Source organism: Falco naumanni, chromosome 9 (assembly GCF_017639655.2).
Source record: "Falco naumanni isolate bFalNau1 chromosome 9, bFalNau1.pat, whole genome shotgun sequence".
In the NCBI taxonomy this organism is placed as follows: Eukaryota; Metazoa; Chordata; class Aves; order Falconiformes; family Falconidae; genus Falco; species Falco naumanni.
In genome coordinates, this window is record NC_054062.1 from 46,693,831 (window position 1) to 46,715,205 (window position 21,375).

The 21,375-nt window shown below is 39.1% G+C and overlaps 1 protein-coding gene across 6 annotated transcripts in view; it reads right to left on the bottom strand.

The window, feature by feature from the left end:
- Positions 1 to 4,789: 4,789 nt before the first annotated feature.
- Positions 4,790 to 21,375, bottom strand: part of KAT6B (lysine acetyltransferase 6B) — a 118,460-nt gene continuing 101,874 nt past the window's right edge. For all 6 annotated transcript variants that reach the window (XM_040606458.1, XM_040606457.1, XM_040606455.1 and 3 more), the window contains exons 13-17: positions 15,306 to 15,537; positions 13,055 to 13,214; positions 12,172 to 12,438; positions 10,600 to 10,915; positions 4,790 to 8,677 (exon numbers count right to left, since the gene is read on the bottom strand). In XM_040606458.1, the coding sequence (XP_040462392.1) occupies positions 6,192 to 8,677; positions 10,600 to 10,915; positions 12,172 to 12,438; positions 13,055 to 13,214; positions 15,306 to 15,537 (3,461 nt within the window). In that variant the 3' untranslated portion in view covers positions 4,790 to 6,191. The remainder of the gene's footprint in view (positions 8,678 to 10,599; positions 10,916 to 12,171; positions 12,439 to 13,054; positions 13,215 to 15,305; positions 15,538 to 21,375) is intronic.

A 21,375-nucleotide genomic window follows, 5' to 3' on the forward strand; every position in this document is an offset into this window, starting at 1 on the left:
TGCTGTGCTTCCAGAATCCACCGTTTATATTTACCAGTATCGAATGATTCTTCCTTTTGCAGCTTTAGTCACCTTAATACATTACTGTGTTCCAGTACAGTTGCCAATAATTGCATTTGTTGACAGAAGTAGTCCAAATACACAAGTGGGGACACCCCATCTACTTCTCTGCCTAAACATACTGAATTTACTTTATTTGATACAAATTATCAGTTACTGTGCTTTGACACAATGAGAGTTTTGCTACCTCAGCAGTATTTGACATTCTTAAAATATATCATGGAGGAGGATCACAATTAAGCCTTGTTTACCTTTTCTGCATCTATGAAAAGGTCAAGTCAACACCCTCCACACTGGAATTTTGCCTCATTCAATGTATCAGGTAAAGCTATACTGCCTCAGTGGCTGAGAGGGACAACCTAGCCACCAAGAGCAGGGAAGAGTTCTCTTAGTCTTTACCAGCTGACAAAGACTTTGTAACTCTGGTGCAGTGGACTGCACAAGGCTCGGATACTTAAAAAACAGAAAAAAAGAACAAACAAACACAGGGCAGAAATGTGCCACTGAGAACTGCGAGTATATACTACAAATCAGATTTGAGCACAACTTGAAACCATATTTTGTAATGTTAACAGCTCTTTACAGACTTAGCATCTCTAGTGTGAAGGTTTTCCTACTCCCTTCACTTTCTTTTGGGCCCCAAACCCCAGTAAATCATTCCTCTCCAAACAGTAACCCTAGCCAAGGCTACTGGCACCGTTAAGGCAATGCTTTTGACTTATTTGTATTTATCTGTATAATAAATACCTTATCTTCAAATTCTCAGACACAGCAGAACATAACAAACACAACGAGACTACTGTTGTAAGACAAATCAGACATCACAATGTGAACATTATTCATGACAGATACACAAACTCCAAGACTTAGAGCAAATTAAACATTCCTACACCTGGATTCGAAAAAAAGCCCCCCCCCCCGAAATGAAAGGGAAACTCAAAGAAAGTCATTTGAGATTCCACAAATTAGCAGTCACAATTTGGGTTTAAAAAGTAAAAAAAAAATAAATAAAAAAAGTTGGATGGGGTCCCTCAATTCTTTCCACCTACTCCCACAGACCTCCAAACACAGCTTTTAGAGCACCTTGCTGCCTGCTGCCATTTAATTCACAACGCAGAGAGGGTACAGCTCTCCTGGCCTTGTGCCTGGCCAAGCTGCCCTTCAGACACACAGCCCCTGCTCCTTCATTTACCCTGATGGAGACAGCTGACCTTTGTCACTTCTATGGCAGCAGCGTTCCTTAGCATTAGCCTTACAGACAGGCATTCTGCACCCAATGATACGCTGAAATACAGCAAATACCTACCAGGATTTCCCTCAGTCAAGTTACAGGTTATTTTCTGTCTTGTATCTTGTATGATGGTTTGATAACTGCTGTAACTGGAGGAGGATTTGTAGCTGATTTACATGCAGAATTGTATTCAAACAAGGTTTTCTGGGGCCTGGAGATGGGTATTTCTTTTGCAGTCTGAGACGTGCAAATACACAGGAAAAATTTTCATTTCCTGAGGCCCAGCTGCTGTTGGTGGAGACTGACAGAGCTTTCAAACAGCTGCCTCCCAGCTACTGATAGAAAGCAAAATACTAGAAACCTTAAGTAGTTTCCACTCATTTTGTCCTGCATCGGAGATTAGGAAACCGGCACATGGCAACACTGACATAGCGGCAGAAGAATACATCAACCGTTTCCAAAGGACAGGATTCCAGGCTGCTCAAACTAGAAGCTGCTGTTCTTGGGTAAATAGCACAACACTGATTTCTCGAGAATCAAACCAACAGAACCCTGTATTCCAGTGTTCCTACATGCCTGAAGGTCTTAAACATGCCTTAATTCAGCTTATTTATACTTATTTAGTAGCTGGGAAAATAAACTACCGAGAATTTAAATTACTCAACTAAAGTTACGATAAAGCCAAAATTGTAATCCTACCTTGTATCTTCTTATGAGCTCCCTCTCTACTCCACAAAGCTTAAGACAACTTTCGATCAATGCACAGCCCAGAGCTTCACCATAGAAGAGTTGACCTCTATGACTATATAGGTCATACACAATGCTGGAAATACACTGTTTTAATACAGAGAATTATTTAAAGGGAAGAAGAAGAAGAACAATAAACAGTCATAGGTCATTACTACAGTGGTCAGCTGGCTGGCTGCTCAAGGGGTCGGTCCCTACGGGACAGGCTGTATTAGGATCACCCGCACAGCGGTACAGATAGTTACCAGGCCCATTCTTCTTCCTATTTTACCACATGCTATATAAATGGAATTTGTTTCCGTCAGCTAGCCTGCCTGATAGGACAAACTGAAGAGCTGATAAAACTGAAAGACATAGACAGTGATCTAACATGAAAGTTTTACACATTTGGAAGCTCTCTGTTTCTGCTCCTATCACACTCCTCCTTACAAAGTTAGTTAAAAAATTGGTTTTATTTTGACTACTGCTTGGAGATCAGGTAGCCAGAGTGCAGCACCACTTACCATTCTCGCCTTTGCTAGAGGGCTAGAGTGCAGCTTTCAGGAGTACTGTCATTCGGCAGCTTCCAAGCGAAGTAGGTTCCGCTCCAAGGACTAGTATCTTCCCTAGAACCAGGTCCTGCCTGAAGCACCCTGCTGGTACAGCTATGCCTATTAAGCAATTCTGAAGTGAACATACTTCTTATTTACTTCCCAGCTTTTCTCCCTACGATTGTCCCAGGATTAAGTAGATTAAATCAGAAAAAGCAAGAGTTCTGGAACATGTAGCTACCACAAAGTGGGCAACTTGCAGGTTGCTAATGGCTCGCTAACAAGCCTTAGCAGCACCAGCTTCACCAACAAGCCAGGTCTGCAAGCAACATACACGCAGAATAATGCAATTTTATTTCCTTCTTGCAAATAAATCACTAGTGGTATGGAGTATTCTATTTGTCAAACCAAGTAAGACTGCACGGGCAGGGAAACCTGCATTTCACAAGAATCATCTATTGCAACTCTGAAGAATTCTTTGGAGACATTTAAAGAAAGAACTAATTCTCAGCTGGGATGGTGCTAGAGCACACAGTCAAAGCTGACACTGCAAAGGGCACAGAGTACATAGAACAGGTTCATGTGTCAAGGAAAAGACAGCTGCCTTAAAAGACAGAAATTTTAGTGCAGTAATGCAATTCACAGCTAAATAGTCACTATGGGAAAAGATTTAGGAGAGGCATTTGTCCTGAAAGGAATTCAGTTCTGAAATAATTTAAAAAAAAAATAAATTGGAAACTCGCCTCTTGTGCGCACACACCACATCATTTTCTGCCCAACTTTTAGTCTGTATATTGCAAATACAGCATTTTAGCAATATGCTGGAGTCGGGACGATCTGTTTCAGGTTAGCACATACTGAAATGGGAAGAAGGTCTGATTTGCCCGTATGGTACAGGCTTGGAAACCTGGAACTAAACAGCAGTGGATAAAGACCCAGGTGTCTTTTTTGCTGACTGTAAACACACACAAATGAAGACTCAAATAACATGGCGCTACTTTGAGATACAATTATTCAACTAAGACACAAGGTCCTTGTCATACACACTCGAAGACTGCACGTTAACTGTGTTGAGTTCAACTTTCCTTTTCCTAAGCATAAAAAAAAGTGACAGCGACTTTGTGAAGATGAACACACATACAGTTTTAAGTACTATGAATACTCTCTGCCTTCAAAAAAGCAAATTTGACAGTCCAAGTACAAAGATCCTCATTAGATTGTGCTCTCCTTATCGAGCATTCTGAGCTCCTGTAAGTTCAAGAATTATCATTTGACCAGCAGTTTTAGCTCCCATTCAGGTCCACTATTTTAGACTGCTGCCCCACCACGTAAACCAGAACAGGTTATGCACATGCATCTGTAGCATCAATTTCTTGATTTGGCAACACCACACACTTTAAGGGCTTTATTTAAATGAAGACACATTTCTCTGACTTCTGAGCACATAAAATATCACCTATAAAGCTGCTTTATATACTGCAACAGGGACATAGGAGTTTTCACTCAAGATGACCAATCCCTTCACGTTAGCTAGCAAGTTTCCTGCAATGCCAGTGGGCTAGAGGGGGGATTCAGTGGTAGCATTCACATCAGAAGTGTTTTGAAAAATTCTTGCAAGGATTTTTTCCGGTGCAGGTTCACCCACATCCAATTTAAACTCGGTCCACTCAAGAGCTCCACATATCAACAGCCTTCTCAATTTTTACAGGCCTTCTATTGATAAATTAGAGGTGTTCATATATGAGTGTTTGTGTGCACACATATACATGCATATACACAGGACTCTGAGGTTCAACACAAGATCTGCATTGTCTTGTAACCCAGCAACAGTGACAAAGGAAGAGATTACAATTCTATCATTAAGATACAGTTCAAACACCACGTCTGTTACTGTCATATACCCTCTTACATATATATTAACACTTTCTATAGGAAAGAAGTTTCATACATTAAATATTGACAACCTTGTAATGTATTAAATACATATTTATTCAATATTTTATTAAGATTATTAAAAAAAATAATCTTAGATACTCTTTATTTTCACAAGGTGTATGCAATTATGATGAGTAACCTACACTTAGGCTCTAACAGCCTAATCCAAACCCCATCAACTTTAATGGGCTTTAGATCGAGCATGTGAGAGCACTGTAACAAACACTGTTTCAGGAGGTAATTCCCATGCAACATCAAACTATGACAAGACACAAGAGGCTAAAAATGGCTCATCATAATTTATTTTATGTTAAAATGTACAGCTTGGGGGGGGGTGTTTTTTGCAGTTTTTATTTTTGTTTCTTGGGTGGGTTTTTTGTGGTTTTTTTTGTGTGGTTTTATTCTTTTAAGTGACTGACTAAAAAGATAACAGATAAATACAAGAGTGTCACTGGGTCCTATTTTTACATGTATCAAGCCTCTTCTGTTCGGCCCTTACAGTCACTCTGTACAGGTACAAAGGCTACAAAAAAGGAAGCAATATAAACAGACACAAATAACTTTTTGCCTTTTTACATGCGATCTGTAAGCTTAGTTTGAGCTATTCACACGCTACTGCTCTATTTTTTCCCTTAAAAAATAACTCCAATATTTTATAAAGATAGAAAAATCTACAGATGGAATGAAAATGTAAAGTTAGAGGCATTTCCATAAAATAGCAACTTTACACCAAATTCACTACTATTTTTTTTTTTTAAATCCTGCCAAGTATTTGGACATATATGAAAATGTTTCAAAACTTGACAAATAAACACTGAGATGTTTCAATCAACAAAAAACCATAACAGTATTTATAAAACAGAAAGCTGCCTTTTTTCCTACCCCAGCCCCAAAGAAACTGGTCACAAAAATGGAAAAGAGTCTCAACTTTACACTAAACATACAGCAATAAAACCCTTTGAACTAACCAAAATGTGAATAGCTTTCTCAGCTTTTTTTATTATTTTTTACAAGTTTCATAATTAACAAAAATATAGTTCTGTTTTTTTTTTTTACCCCTCAAACTAGGGTAACCTAATCAAGGCAAAAAAATTAAGAAATGGCTTACTGTTAAGCACAACACTTGTACAGTACTACAAAATGCACTGTCACTAACAAAGACATTAGCGGCATGCAGAAGTGTCACCTTCAGAAACAAAATAATACAATAAAAGAACTGCTAAAAGGCATTTACATGTGGGGAAAGGAGAGAGAAAAAGCTCACGATCCAGTACTGTCTGATAGATTTGGAGTCTATTTATCCACATTTTTAATGGGAGCAGGCACATAAAATGGCTCTGAACCATCAGCTGCTGTGTAATTGCAGTTCATAGAAAGAGTTCTTCCTTTCCAGAGAACTTCAAGCTCAATGAAATAAACAAAAAAATGGAAAACCACCTAATTCCCCCCAAAAGAAAAGTTAAATCCCACAAAGTTAAAAAAAAACAAAATAAAACAAAAAACCAAAACAAGAAATAAAGAAAAAAGAAAAACTTGTATAAGGCTTTCTGCTGCATACAGCTTTTAAATGGTGCCAACAAATGTTTTTGCATTCACACCAATTGCTGGTTTTGAAATCGTACTCTCCGAAAGATATTTGTGCAGGTCAATCCAATACGCCAGTTTGGTAGTCCGTCTCTCCAAAGGGCCTACCTTCTCATGTAGGATCCATTAAGAGACTGTTTAGACATGCCTGTATTCATGTAGCCATGATGCCCCGGAGGAGTGTACATCATGTTACTGTGGGGTGCTGTCTGCATTGGTTGCTGTGCATATGGCTGAGTTCCCATCATCCCCATCTGCATCTGCATAGGGTACTGGGGCGTTTGATTCATATACCCATGATTACTGTGGTATCCACTATTCATCATTGGCTGGGACATACTATAACCATTCATAGCATTAAGGGTATTCATATTCATGTTCACGGAATTGACATTATAAGCTGGGGCTGGCATCAAATTTACACTCATGTTCATACCACGTTGCATCGTTAAGGTCCGCGCGGGCCCTTGCATGGCCACAGTCTGTGAAGCACGCCCATAAATTTGTGGCTGATGGGCTGCGGCAGCAGGTGGCAGAGGCGTGGATTTGGTTCTTACAGAAACATGACCTTTGCTGGCCATTTGAGTCTGCAGTCTTTGGGTGTGGGATATGCCAATATTAGATGAAGTCATATTACGCTGCAAAAGGGGAGGTGGCAAATTCATGGGAGGAGGAGTAAGGTTGGGGGGAGGGGTCATGGTAGCCTGTGCTTGGGGTCCTCCAGGAACAGCGTGTGGAGACTGAGAAAGCTGAACAAGCCCTGTATTACTTAAGGGAGTGGACAAAGAGGCACTGTTTGCATAGGAAGTTACAGCAGCTGAATGGCTGTAAGGCAAAGAATGATCCATAAGCGTGTTAGTTAACTGTTGCAGTTTGGCAAGGCTGAAGGTGGCAGATGGCTGTGAGTAATGCCCCGCTCCGAATTCACTCTGCCCCATTCTTTCATATAATCCGATGTTGGCATTGCCAGTCTCGGGGATTTCAGTCAACTGCATAGGTGGTGTAAAATTAGTGGCCATGCTGCACTGGGATAACTGTTGGTTGCTGCTTGGAGGCCTTTCAACAACACAACCTTGGGGAGATTTTACGTTACAAGTGGGAGGAGAACTGATGTTTGTTTGTTGCATCATACTGCAGCTTCCATTAATGCTAGACATCTGCTGTGTCACTGCACAGCTACTCTGCGTTAGGTTACTAGATGTAAGGCTACTGTACGAGCAACTGTTTTGAGAAGAATTGTTCCCACAGATACTACTACCCATTGTGGAATCATAACTGCTTGGGTTTTCGTAGTTTTCCGTTGTGCTCTCAATGCTCCCCAAGTCACTAAAGCCACTGTCCACAACTTGTTGCGAATGATCAGAAACTGAAGGAACATCCATCATTGGGCTGGTCTCCATGTTCTGCAGAGACGGCACCGAAATGGCACTTTGATCTGGGCTGATCTGAGCATAGCTGTTCTCTAATGGAGCAACATTTGGGCTATTCACAGAACGAACCGACTGGCTGGGATGAGAGTGCACGGATGAAACTGGGCTACTGTGGTCAGATTGCTGACAATCATCCAGTGTGGTCATTTGGGGACTTTGGTCATTATGGGCATAGTTTTGCAAACTTCTACAGGCCTCTTGAGTCTCTGCACAGTCCTGAAACGTATCTTCATGCTCACTTGATTCTTGAGTTAGAGACTGTACGGCTTGGACCGTTTCTGAATCAATTTCCATGGTCTCAGTACTCTCTCCCTTGAAATCGGAATGTAATTCTTCACCACCTTTTTGGTCCTGGTTGTTATCGGTATGATCATCATCAGATTCAGGCACTGGGTCTGAATCTGTAGCAAGTTCTTTCTGGTCACTGTCACACTCGTGAGCTGCAAGGTCAACACCACAGCCCATTAAGTCCTCCTGATTTGAATTACCAGTTTGAACATTTACGTCTAAAAAAGACTGCTGTGTTTCCAGCATTTCTTTGAAAGCTTCACCAGGTAATTCCTCTTTCTCCACTTCTGTTGAACCCATGTGGCTATCGTCTTCATCGTCTGCATCATGATCCTCATTGCGAGACGGTTCTTCATCCTCCTCCTCCTCTTCCTCCTGATCATCCAAATGCATGGACTCCTCTTTTTGCAGGAACACCTCTTCTGCTTTGTCTTTTTCTTGATCTTTTGAATTGATTCCACCTTCTTCTACATTCCTTTCTTCTTCCCCAGCTTTCGTCAGATCATTTTCCTGTTTTTCAAAGTGTTCGCTGGGTAGATGCCGAGGTTCAGGTTCTGCCTCTTTTACCTCATTATCTGGTGGTGGTAATACTTCAACTGGCTCTTTAACCTCTTCCTCCATAACAGCAGGAACTGAGCAGGGCTTGTCTTCAGCTACTTCTTTTTGCTCCTCCACCAGCACCTGATAGTCAGGCTCCATAGGAGTCTCAGGTGGAGTGTATAAATTAAGCTTAAAGCCAGGTTTTCTTTCCTTGCTTTGCCTCCATTTAGACGGACCACGCTTAACTCCTTTGGGCCAACCCTGCTTACTCTTTAAAGGTTCAAGATTGTCTTTAGTGCTGTCTTCCAACACAGCTACATCCTCTGTGTTATCTTTGGGAGGCAATAAATAGAGACAAAGGAAAGTCTTAGCTTGCACAAACTAATCAATATTTTCAAACATCAACCCAAAAGTAATACATGAATTCAAAATGCATCAAGAAACTCTGGAACAAGAGCTGTAAACACATCTCAAACCACAAGAGAATGACACACTGCCTACAGCTCAAACACACTTACACAAACATGTAAAGTTCCCCTTGTTCGGTGCCTTTCAACAGTGACCATCAGAGCCACCATCTATACTCTAGAAGAATCCCAGACATTTAAATCATTTGGCATGTAAACTAAAGTGAAAATATTGCCCAAATATTTGAATATCAACCTTTCTTTTTAGAACAGAATCACTTTATATAGACATTGATTTAATGCATATTCATCTTCTTTGACAGTAATAACATGAGAGCCTGGAGTTTCCCATTTGATCGTTCTGGAGGACAAGGCATCATCATGCTTTAGTACCAACACTGAAAAAAAGGTGGTTCATACTAGTATCTTCTCAGGGGCAGCATATCATGATACAGCTCACAACACATGGCGACAGGCAAATGATAATTGAAATTCAACACAAGATGGGTCAGAACACTAAATTAATCCATTGACTATAAAGAACCACCCAAACACATTCACTCCTCTCCTCTCCTTTGTTCCCAGATACCACTTACATATACACCAGAAAAAGGGAGAACTCTCAGGATGTAACATGCTGCACTTGGGAGCATAATGGCTACAGCGATAGTCCTTGGCCAAGTTCTGCCTCCCACTGTAGCGCTGTAACACTCTTACAGTTGACTGATGTGATGACATGGTCCATGGACAAATACACAATACCAGTTTAGTTAAAGCAGTGCAAACCTGACCACTGGGGCACAGCTGGAACACTGAATTTTCTACCATTAGTTTAATTAATTTCTGTTAAGAGGCAGGAAAAAGTGGTAATAGTCTAATGGAACTGTGCACTGGTTTGTAACAGCACCGGTATTTGTAAGCATGGTTGCACTAGTCACACAAAAGCTGTTTAAAATAGAAAACAGCGCATGAACTCTCTACTGAGGATCGCAAAAATTAATCTTCCCATGCAATTATGAAAATACTAGAATAATACCCACTGGCTTCTTAGAGAAAATATATAGACCTGAGAATCCAGCCATTCATTCTGGAATTAAAACTTTAAAGTGTAATTTGAGAGCCAGGAGGTCAAGGGATGAGCATACGTTCAGAACAGCTTATTAATAGTTTCACTATCCATCCATTAGCTTTTCTGCCAGGAAATACCCTTGAAATCAAACTAGATAAGCAGCTTTGAAAGAACACAGTTAAAACCATCCCTCCTTTGTGGGGAAAAAAATAGGGACCCTAGCACTGAGGACATACTGTGCCTCAGAAACTACAAACATTTCCATGAATTACCAACAATGCTGAAAGAGATCTGTGTAAATCAAATCTTACTTTTTGCTTGCACCCTTTACCAAAGGTACAATACCAATATTGGAGAATACTCCAGTGATACTCTTGCTCGGTTGAGTATGAAATGCCCTGTTGCAGGGACATAAAAGTTGGTTTTGGCAACACGAGAAGGACTGCAGCGCTTCAGACTAGAAAACATTTGTTTTCTGAATAGAAAAACCAGATTATAATATTAATAGGTGGGGAATAACCAGTGAAGTAAACACAACAGAAACAACAACAACAGAAAGTACCTGAATCCACCACTAAATTCTAATAAACTACGTGAGATTAATGGCTCTGATAGCACCTCTAAGCAGACAGCATTGTTAAGATCATAAGGTTCTAAGACCAAAATGGCTAAATAAGTCTTGTTAAAAATTTCCAGATTTGTGTCAAAACTAAACACTTCCTTTGAAGGTCACCCGACAAATTAATGTTGTGAAGATAAAAGAACACTTTCAGCTTACTTGTACAATTGTCATCACTCCGATAACAACTAATATCTTTCTCCTCCTTGCTCTGCTCTCGCTCTTCCTCCTCCTCTTTCTCCTGTTTCTGCTGCCCAGGTTGATATTCAAAAGCTTTTCTAATCACAGGCTTCAAGTCATCATCTTCCCCATCCATCTCACAGGTCGGTTCCAGCTGTGGCATGGGACGCTCTTCATCAGAGTTATCAAATGGCTCATTCAACACCTCTGTTGTTTCTGAAATGGTCTCTGTTGTAACACTGCTATTAATCCTTCTGCGTTTACGGCCCCTTTTCTTTTTCAGTATGAAAGGTCTCTGAAAAATAATGCCACAAATATAACTTTTACTACATTCCTGTTTGTTAGCTGACTCTGGACAGACGTAAAAAAATTTCTGTAAAGCAAGTACACAATAATCTACTTACTCAATTAAAAAAAAATAATACCTTACCTTGATTCAAATTCAAATATAGACAAAATCTAAAAGTAAAATGTTTAAACAGTTAAAATCGGCACGTATGTATACATGCACACAAATCTTTCTGTAGGTGAAAGTTAAGACTAGAGTTTTCTTCACGTTGTAGTGACTTTTACCTTCTGTCAAATCATATTCATAGCAATATTATGTAAGTTGTACTTACACATTTTTCCTCCGTGGGTTTATAACTCCCCAACCACCTTCACAAGTATCAAAGTTTATTCTTCTACATTTCTCGTTACTGCTATTTTAGAAATAGTATGTATACAGAAAAATAGGTAACAGCAAAGGAAGTGCACTTTAAGCTTTACATGGGTCTCCACAATACACTAAAAGAATCCTACAGTTGGCTGCTATAAAGAAAAATCTACTCCAACAGTTTATATTTCTATTATTAGGCATTCTCACAGTTTTCTAGTTACTTTTCAAGTTTGCTCACTAAAGTATAAGCAAAGGGACACTCCGGTTCCCTAATTCTCACCAGATACACCTAAACACATGTGCTACGGTGATGGCTTTAAAATTTTGGGATGCTTAGTTTACTAACTTAGACCATTCATAGAGCTGATTTTTCAATAAAATTAAGAATTACGTAAACATTGCAATCACCAGAATTTAACAATTAAATCTCTTGACAATTAGAAGAATATGGGTTAAAAACTTCCTAGTTTGCTTTAACAGCATTTGCTTTTGAAAAACAGTATACTCCTTTTTCCTATATTAAGAACAAGAAAAAGGCAAACCCCACAAGCGGGACTCCATCTTAAAATGAGAAAAGGAAGAACCATTAAAATATTGAACCAATACCAATGCCAAACAGCAGAGGGCAATCACTAGTTTCAGAATTAACAGGAAATTCTGATTTTTTGTGTCACCAGCATTTTAAGAGTTCTGTGAAGAATCCAGAAGATAAAAAAATTGGACAGAGGGTGGAAAAAGCAGACAGGCAAGTGTTCTGTGTCCAAACAGTACAGAAAGCATTAAAACAGTCTACCATACATTTATATAAAAACCCCAGATTGTTATTTCGATAATAGCGATTTGATTTAAATCAGAGAGGAATGGCTATAAACAAAACCATTCAAGTAACACACCTTTCTTTTTATGGCCAGCGACTGTGGCTTTGTCAGCCGGGGAGGCGAACTCTGCTGATTCTCATCCCCGCCATCCTCCTCGCTGCTTTCCTTAGATTGCTCTGTGGATTGCCCTCGCTCCCCCACCACCGCCACACTTTCTGGAGATCGCAAATATTTATTTTTAGATTGTACTTTTGCAGGTGATTGCCTACTATTACTTCTCGTGGAGAATATTTCTTGCTCTTCCTTTTCCCAGCAGCTAGCTTGTTCCATCAGACGCTCAGCCTGAAGGGTTGAGGTTAAAATAATGGGTCACTGAAACAGCATTTACTTAGCCATATCCTTTACATTCAGCTAAAGAGTTACAATAAGTCAACCCTGATTAGCACTGCTGGCTAACCTAGCAACAACATTTCAGCTGAATCATCTAGTAGCTCCTTTACAACAGTTAGGATAACAAACCAAAGAAGATTGCATTTCATGGGATATTTAGCACTATTAATGATGCAGCGAATTGATTTAAGTCCTTTAGCACTACATTACATGCCCACTGACATGGATCACTTTGAGCAAGTTCATAACACAAAGAATCGATTGACACCGCAGCCCCTGAGCTCTGCACCAAATTTGATCTGATTACATGCTCTTCGACTACCTCGAGAGTGATAAATACAGCTCCATGACAAGTGAGTCCCGTTTTAAGTTCTCATATTCATCCCCCCAAAGTTACCACGTCTTACTGCACAGCTTCCAAAAATTGTGCTTTACAGTAATATCAGTACCCTCTGCCGTTAAGCAGGGGTCAAAGTTAAAACCGCTCTATTTAAGACAGCCTAACATTAAATATTCACAGTGATGAAATCCAAAGGAAGGGAAATTCAGAAGAAGTTTCTGCTATTACCTCCTTTTCTGCTTCTCTCTCTTCTTCAGAAACCGCAGCATTAGAAACTAACAAAGGAGTCCATCTCAAGCTTTCGGGATCTACTTCATTGATACGCGGATTTGCTTTCAGTTTCTCCATATGACTTGAAATCAGCTTTTCCCTTCTAATAATTACAAATCTACAATCCAATAAATAGTAATTTATTTTAGAAAGTGGTCATCTAAAACAGCTTTCCTACAGTTTGAATGCTTTTGCGCAATAACCTCTGAAAATGGATGGGTAAATAAATGGATACATCAAATTCAAAGTATCAGCTGACACACACAGATAACATGCTTACACTACCGACCGTTTACTAAGGGGAAGTAAGGAAACAACAGTTTATGCAGTGAAAGCTCAATACTGAGTATCACTAGGGCAACAGAGGAAAGTAACAGTTGTATAGTTGACTGCTCTAAACCCATGCAAGAGATCTACTGTTGGTATTTCAGCCACTGCCAGAACAATTCCCAATTTTAATATGACATACAAGCATAAATAGCGAAAACTGTGGATCATCAAGTAAAGAGGGAGAAAATCATAAATATTACAACTGAAGATAGATGAAACATTGGTTTTCTAATGGAGCATAAAAGTGTACCTTAGTCTTATGCTGATGCAGTAGAAAACAACTTTCTAATTACTATGAAAAGAAGTAGCATGTCTAAAGTAGATAAAGAAAGAATGTAATAGCAGAGTATGCTAATATACTAGCACATAGACCACCAAAGTCCCCTGTTACAAAGCACTATACAGTAACAACCAAAAATACGTTTATTTAGCAAGGATTTCAAACGCTGTGAAGAGTCAGGCAGGTTAAGTGACAACATTGCTTTTCACTGAGAAAATGCTTTAAAAAAAAAATCAGATACAGGTGAACCCTTTTCACAGAATTGTGACTAACGCCTACTTCACTACATGTAAGAAAAACGAACAAAATGTAGGAAATCTTAAGAAGCCACACCCAATTCCCAAGTTAAGTGTCTGGTGGGAATTTCAAAGATAGGATTTCTTTTCCTGGCTCAACCACTGACCCTCTGGATGCCTTTGGCCAGGCCAGTTCATGTCCCTGACTACACTTTATACATGAGAAAAAACTAACTGACCTTGTTCATAAGGTATTTTGCATTCTGTAGATGAACAAAAAAATTATGTTATTTTGTAACTGGGTGTCAGTATTCAGGGCCTATAACAGTTTGTGACAGGGCAGAAGCTGCATATAAGTAATGAACACATATTTGATTCTTCCGTAAAATGCATTTGTCCCATCAAGTTGTCCATAAATAAGCATCCCAGTAAGTTAGAAGTTTTAATGCAATGACAGCACTCCTCTTACTCCTAACACTATCCTGTAAAGCCAGTCTCCTTTTTGAAGGCTTGCATTTTTACCAGTTCAAAACTTAGTAGTTTTGAATACTAGTGCTCGTGTACGTACAGCTTACTGAGGCTGAGCTATTCCTGATCTTAATTTTATTTTTTGGCAACCCACTGTTTGTAAAGGCAGTTGTGCTTAATTATAAAGTTTGTATGATTGGAATATCCAGAAAGAATTAAGAAGCTCTTTAGAAACACAAATACCATTGAAAGTCATTTATAGCATTTTACAGAAGGAAGAAAGAAGTGCCAAACAACAAAACCAAACCACTTAAAATCTAAAGTATCTATCAAGATCATTCAGAAAGAAGATATTCACCAAATGAAACTCACCTTTCCGGTGCACTAATTTTCAACACCGTTTGTAACATTTACCAGAAACTTGCATTCCCAGTACCTTGGGCAGGAGATCTTGATGTAGAGCTGCTGTGATCCCATGGCTTGTGCGAGTTCAGTAATGATTGCAAAAGAGGGTGTCGGAAGAGAGACTGCCACCCACGACCCCAAATTTCTCCCTCACTGGTATGCAAAGCAATAGTCGGGAACTGTACTTACGGAAGATGATACCGAATGAAACAAAATTCTTCACTGAAAATGTTTCAAGCTGGCTGCACCCTTCTAATAATCACTAACATGAAAGAGGATCCAAGACACCACCATTTGTTTGGGGAGAAAACCTCTTTATGTAAGACCCCATTAACAAGACCCAGCTGTACTGACTCAGTGTGATGATTATCATTCATTTTCCAGTCAATTTTACACAGACATTTTCCACATCAACTGCTTTGTAAGTAAAGAAAATGTTTTGCCTTAGTATTTTTAATTTATCTTTTTTTAAAAAAATAGATTCACTGACCTATCTTCTCTTTTATCTATCATGCTATGTTGCTGCAGGGTTGTAGCAATATCATGTGGACACATTCCAGTAGCTCGACTCATTCCTTTGATGCTGATTTGTTTTTCATGGTGGCAGTTAAGATATTCTAATATGACACTTTTCCAGTAAGCCAAGTATGAGAGACGACCCAGATCAGACAATGGCTTTTCAGGAGATCCTGCTTGACCCTCTCTTCTAGAAAGTAAATAGCCTAGAAGAAAAAGAAACAGAATACCTTACTGAGGTAACAAAACTAAAGAACTGAACTACCCCTTAAGAAAGCTGATATTAACAGACAGATCAGCATGACTGACTGCATTATTGGTAACTCTTGCAATTAGAGAAATCCTTTCCACAAAAGAGAACTGTTTTCATAGTGGCATAGAAAAAGATTAAAACCTTGAAAGAGACTCAGATGTGATGAGATTCAAACATTGACCAACCCCCCCCCTAATCATAAAGCAAGGAGGAAATAATAAGCCAACACATTTCACAACAGGTCTCATCATCCATGGTCTCACTTAGAACTACAACTGTCCAGCCTTTTGAGAAACATTTATACCTGAGTTATATCACTGAAGCTAAGAATTTTCAGAAGAATCTCAAGAGGAAGTGTCATGGGTAAAATCAGTTAAGTCATTTTTCTTCAAGAAGCCCCAGGTGACATCAGTTTCTGATTAAACAGTTAGTTGTTGTATTTCAGAGGTGACATAATTCACAAGTGGAATTACTAGGAGAATTACATAGCAGAAATAATTAAAAAATAATCTCCCTTAATTCACATTTAAGAATATTCACAGAATTCCAGTCTGCAGTCTTCAAGACAGTAACCGATCAGCTACTATACAATACACTACCCTCATTTGATATTCTGTGTATGTTTTAAGTCCTTTTTAACTCTCTTCAGCTTTAAGAAGCTTTCACAATTTCAAGTAGAACCCATCTGCTTGGCAGTAACAGAAGTCTGGGTTTTGCCACCATTAAAACAATGCAGGATAAAAAAACCAAAACATAACACAATTAATAAAACTTATCCTTTCACAGTAATTCATCCCTCCATGATAAATATTCTGCACTGTGCCTTTACCAACACTAGCAAAACACAAGCCTTGAACATCAGACTTACAAAAATGCTATTCCACCACAAGCATGGACATCATGCTTATAGAATTAGATTACTCAGTGTCATTTGGAATCCATCAACATATGCAGGTTTTTTCCCTTCCAATATTCTTTTTTTTTTTTTTTTTTTTTTTTTTCCAAGTTGGAAAATCCCTCCTTTTATTTTTCAAAGACTGCTTTAAAACATATCTGGTACAGCCACGTCACATTTGCTAAACAAATCCTCCTGACTTCTTCACATAGTTTCTCCTAATCAAGTTAGCTATAAATTAAAAGCATATGATTAACATCCAGCTTTGAGCGAAGCAGTGGCTGTTTCCTTATTTTCTTGTATGTCTACCATATACAAACTGTATACACACAGACATCTAGTTTTGTTATAAATACAAACACATGAAATGCACACACACATTCATACCTGCATATTTACTCAGTCTGCAACAACGGTCCTCCCTTTTTTGGGGGCAATACAAAAGGTCCACAACAGAATTTGGAAAATACATATGCACTGGTCATCGTAACTAACCTCCAGTTTGCATCAAAATGTTTACACAGAAAAGCAGACTTCCTACTGCATTTCAGGCGATCAATAACACCACAGATACTGAAGTCAGCAGCGTACCCTTCATTGCTATCAGCACGATTTATAATAAAATGCCAGAGCTTCAGGAGGAATACCTTCCCACATCTGCCTACTACTACACAGCGCACAGATGCCTACGTAAAAGCCTGCCTGGTACTAGTCAGTACATAAATTTATTCTGTTTTAAAGAAAAACTACCTTAAAAATTAAGAAAACAAAGATGTGTTAACATTTGAAGCTGCAGCATGTTAGATTTTTTTTATAACTAGATGATACATCTTAGTACTTCGGATTAAGATCTATCAAAAACACTTACTTACTAAATATTGACAGGAAAAGCCAAACTTCACAATCAAAACCACACTGCATCCTGAATCGTTTGAAGGTAAAGAACTACTGTTTCACTTCCAACTGCACAAAGATGATCTATAGTGTATAGCCTATTCTGCATAATTTTAGACAAAGCTTCACTTGTACCAAGTAAGAATTTTGAATGAGCTTGTTTAAAACATATAAAGACAAGTTTTACACCAAGATGTCACTGCCGATAGAAAAACATGCAAAACGGTAGCAGTGCAGGTAGGGATACAAGTCTCAATGCAAGAAAAGAGAGGGAGAACAACCTAGATTTTTAAAAATAAATCTATGAGAGAACTCACAGTTGCTTTAAGTAACTTTACAGTTTAACCTACCAACTTCACAATAAAGAAAACTTTGGCACTAACAAAGCATTTGTAGGCTCTTTGCAAGACCCGGATTTCACTCTTGTATTTCACTATACTTTAAAATTACTTTGTCAAGAAGTCTTCCTCCTCTTCCATTTTCCTCATACATAACAGGGTTGTTAATAATATAACTATACTTTCTTGCTAATCATCTTATGAGGCTTAGTAAGAATCCACTATCAAGAGTTTGGAATCAGTTAGGCAACCACACGTAGCTTTAGTTTTACTAGTATATCCTTGCTCATCAGATACTTCCAGTGGCTGGGGACTTTGAGACAAGTTCTTAGTGGTCATTTCCACATATTTTTACTCTACATGAAAGCAGTGAAACTTCACCTGTGTGGCAACTGCATCTGTCAGTATTCTTAACCCACCCTACAACATAACCTATGCTTATCCAAAATACTCACATTCTACAGTTTCAAAAATGTAAATCAAAGGTAACAGTCTCCGTTACATGTAACGAGCACTGAATGGAAAGTTTCTCTTAACAGATTCTGTGATTTGAATGACATCTATTAAATTTAACTTACCAAAGAGACGCCAAATAATTGATCTAAGTTGCAGGTAAATAAAAAACACTGATCTTGGTAGTTCGTGTATCTATCCTGAAGCATCTGAAATGAGTACAATATGCCCCTGTTAAACAGATACCTCCAGTGTCATTGTGTCTACCTAATCTTAATAATGGACAGCCTCAAAGTGGAAACTTGAAAGAAACTTTCTTAAAACTATAACCCCTGATATCAGACTATGAACATCAGTAACATTCAGAGAACAAAGTACAGCTCCTCTCCACCCCCCCACCCCCTCCGACAGTCAGACATGACTAGTATGTTACACAAAAACCCACCCACAACAAAATATAAGACCTAATCTAGAAGAACAAAGAGTTGTCTATTTTATCTTCTGGGCATATGAGTGATGGTATCACAAAATTAAACAGCCAAATACGATTAATGATTTTTATTTCTGGCATTATCTGCAGCCTTTATAGTGAAGCAACATGGCACATGAGACTTACAGCCTTTGATTTTTGTCATGCAAACCTCCCCAGGACCACTAAGGTTTTATCTTCAAGATTTAAAACAATTAGAAGAAATTCAATTTGAGAAAGGGGAAGTTAATATAAAGATACATATATTTTTATGCCTTCAACACAATTTTAAGAGGTAATCAGACGTTAAAACATACATTTAAAGAAATTAACTCGTGCTGTATCTTGTTTTAATCTATAGCATTCCTAGTCTGTAACTCCCCTGAAATAGCTACAGCAGAGCCCACAACATACTATTGTTAAAACAGTAACTTTAATACATCCATGTCAGTCTCCAGAAACTGACAGTTAGTTAACTGCTGGTTTTGTTATGCTCAGTTCTGTCTCTTAAAACAAATTAAACAGCATGAGATCAGGAGTCCAGTTTGACAGTAGCATGTTCTGACAGTGGTCAACATAAAAATCCAAGGGACAGACTAAAACAGGCAACCATCTTGTGAAACTCCCATGCAAACAAAATTCCTCTGGCTCTCTCCAAACAAATGGAACCCGCCAGATGTGTATCAGCCTTCCACTTCTGGCATTTTCTAATAACTTTGTAGGATTTGTTAAGTATCACTGTCTTTTGCAAGCAGCACAGAGTCCATCTTCCTCCTCCATTCACTGCACTTACTTACGTGTTCACTAGTGCTGGTCTTTATTGTCATGCCCACTAATATGCCTGGTACTGACATGAAGTGAACCTACTTGTCTCTGCCCAAAAATCTTCTAAAAATTGGGATCGTATCAGCCTCCTTTCAGTCCTATGGCACAAAAGCAGTGTTACGCATACTTCAAGTTTCAAACTGCCATAAGCAGCTATTTCATTATTGTCTCTTTTTATCTCCAAATGCCCGAGACACATCCTTCTTTCCTTGCCAGATACACTTCCAAACTTCACTACTTCAGCTTTCTAATATTAAACGTTAATCAATCCACAGTTTCCAATAAGGCAGATGATACAATTTAGCTTGAGACAGTTGAATTGTATGTTGTTAACTACAGAAGAAAGAGAGACTTGTCCCTTTGCTTTTAACATGGTAGCCACAGCGGGCTAGCTCTCACAGGTTTATGACAGGTGCAGATTACAGAGGCCGGTATCAGAGGCAAGACACTAAACAAATTAACTGGTATACTGAGAAAGACCCAAGTGAACAAACTAGAATTGACAAAAGGAAATTAAGTTTGAAGATCTTCTTTAAGGACTCTTGAATGACAGAACTTGTGTGCTCTCTACACATGCTTTATATCCCATGGCAACTAATAAATCCATTTATCATTTCATTTCTGATGAATGGTCGAAGAAAAAAGTTCTAACTAAAGAAGTTCAGATTCTTTGAGTCTGTTTAATACTGACCACAACCATTAAAAAGCTATTTGGTTTTCAAGTAAGCCGAGTAATTTAACTTAAGTAAACCACCAAACCAAAAATCCCAGTCTTGTCCTCCCTTCCCTCCAGTCCATTTGTGACCCGGATGTAGGTGTCTGAATTACACTTGTCTGTATCCACACAAGAGTGCATGGCCACACTGTGGCTCAGTTACACACAGAAGTAACTATGTGTGGTAGGCATATTACACAAGACTGAATGAACACTTCATTAGTGGTTTCCTATTCACCTGAGAGGCAAGAGAACTTCGCTAATATAAAGGTTCTGAACAAGTATTTTTGATATAATTACATTTACTATTTCTATTTTTTAAAAAAACATATTCTGGAACAATCCTAGAAATGCTATACTGTGCTGGTTTCAGCTGGGATAGAGTTAATTTTCTTCTTCGTAGCTGCTGCAGTGCTGTGCTTTGGATTTGGTGTGAGAACAATGTTAGTAATACACTGATGTTTTTAGTTGTTGCTGGGTGATGTTTCTACTAAATCAAGGACTTTTTGGTTTCTTGGGCCCTGCCAGCAACAGGGCTGGAAGGGCACGGGAAATTGGGAGGGCACAGAGCCAGGACAGCTGGCCTGAACTAGCCAAAGGGATATTCTGCCCCATATAACATCATGCTGAGTATATTAACTGGGGGAAGAAGGAGGAAGGGGGACACATCTGACATTATAGCATTTGTCTTCCCGAGTAACTGCTACACGTGATGGAGCCCTGCTTTCCTGGGGATGGCTGAAGACCTGCTTGCCAATGGGAAGTAGTGAATGAATTCCTTGTTTTGCTTTGCTTGCATACACGGCTTTTGCTTTACCTATCAAATTGTTCTCATCTCAACCCCTGAGTTTTACATTCCCTTCCGATACTCCTCCCCATCCCTCTGGGTGAGGAGTGAGCGAGCAGCTGTGAGGTGCTTGGTTGCTGGCCAGGGTTAAACCATGAGAGTTTTTGGCACCCAATGTGGGGCTTGAAGGGTTCGAGGTAACAACAGATTTGATTGGATCGTGCTAGGTAGCTAGGTACCTAGGTAGCTGTTATTGCTGTTTAGCTATGAAGGGATAGGTTTCTGTGCTTACCATGGGGCTTGCTTGCCTTACTGTATATTCATCTAGTGCTTGTTAGTGGCTGCTTCTTGCCTTTGCTGCTTGCTGTACTGCTTATCATCTTACTGTGCTGTGCCCGGGAACATTCTGATAACA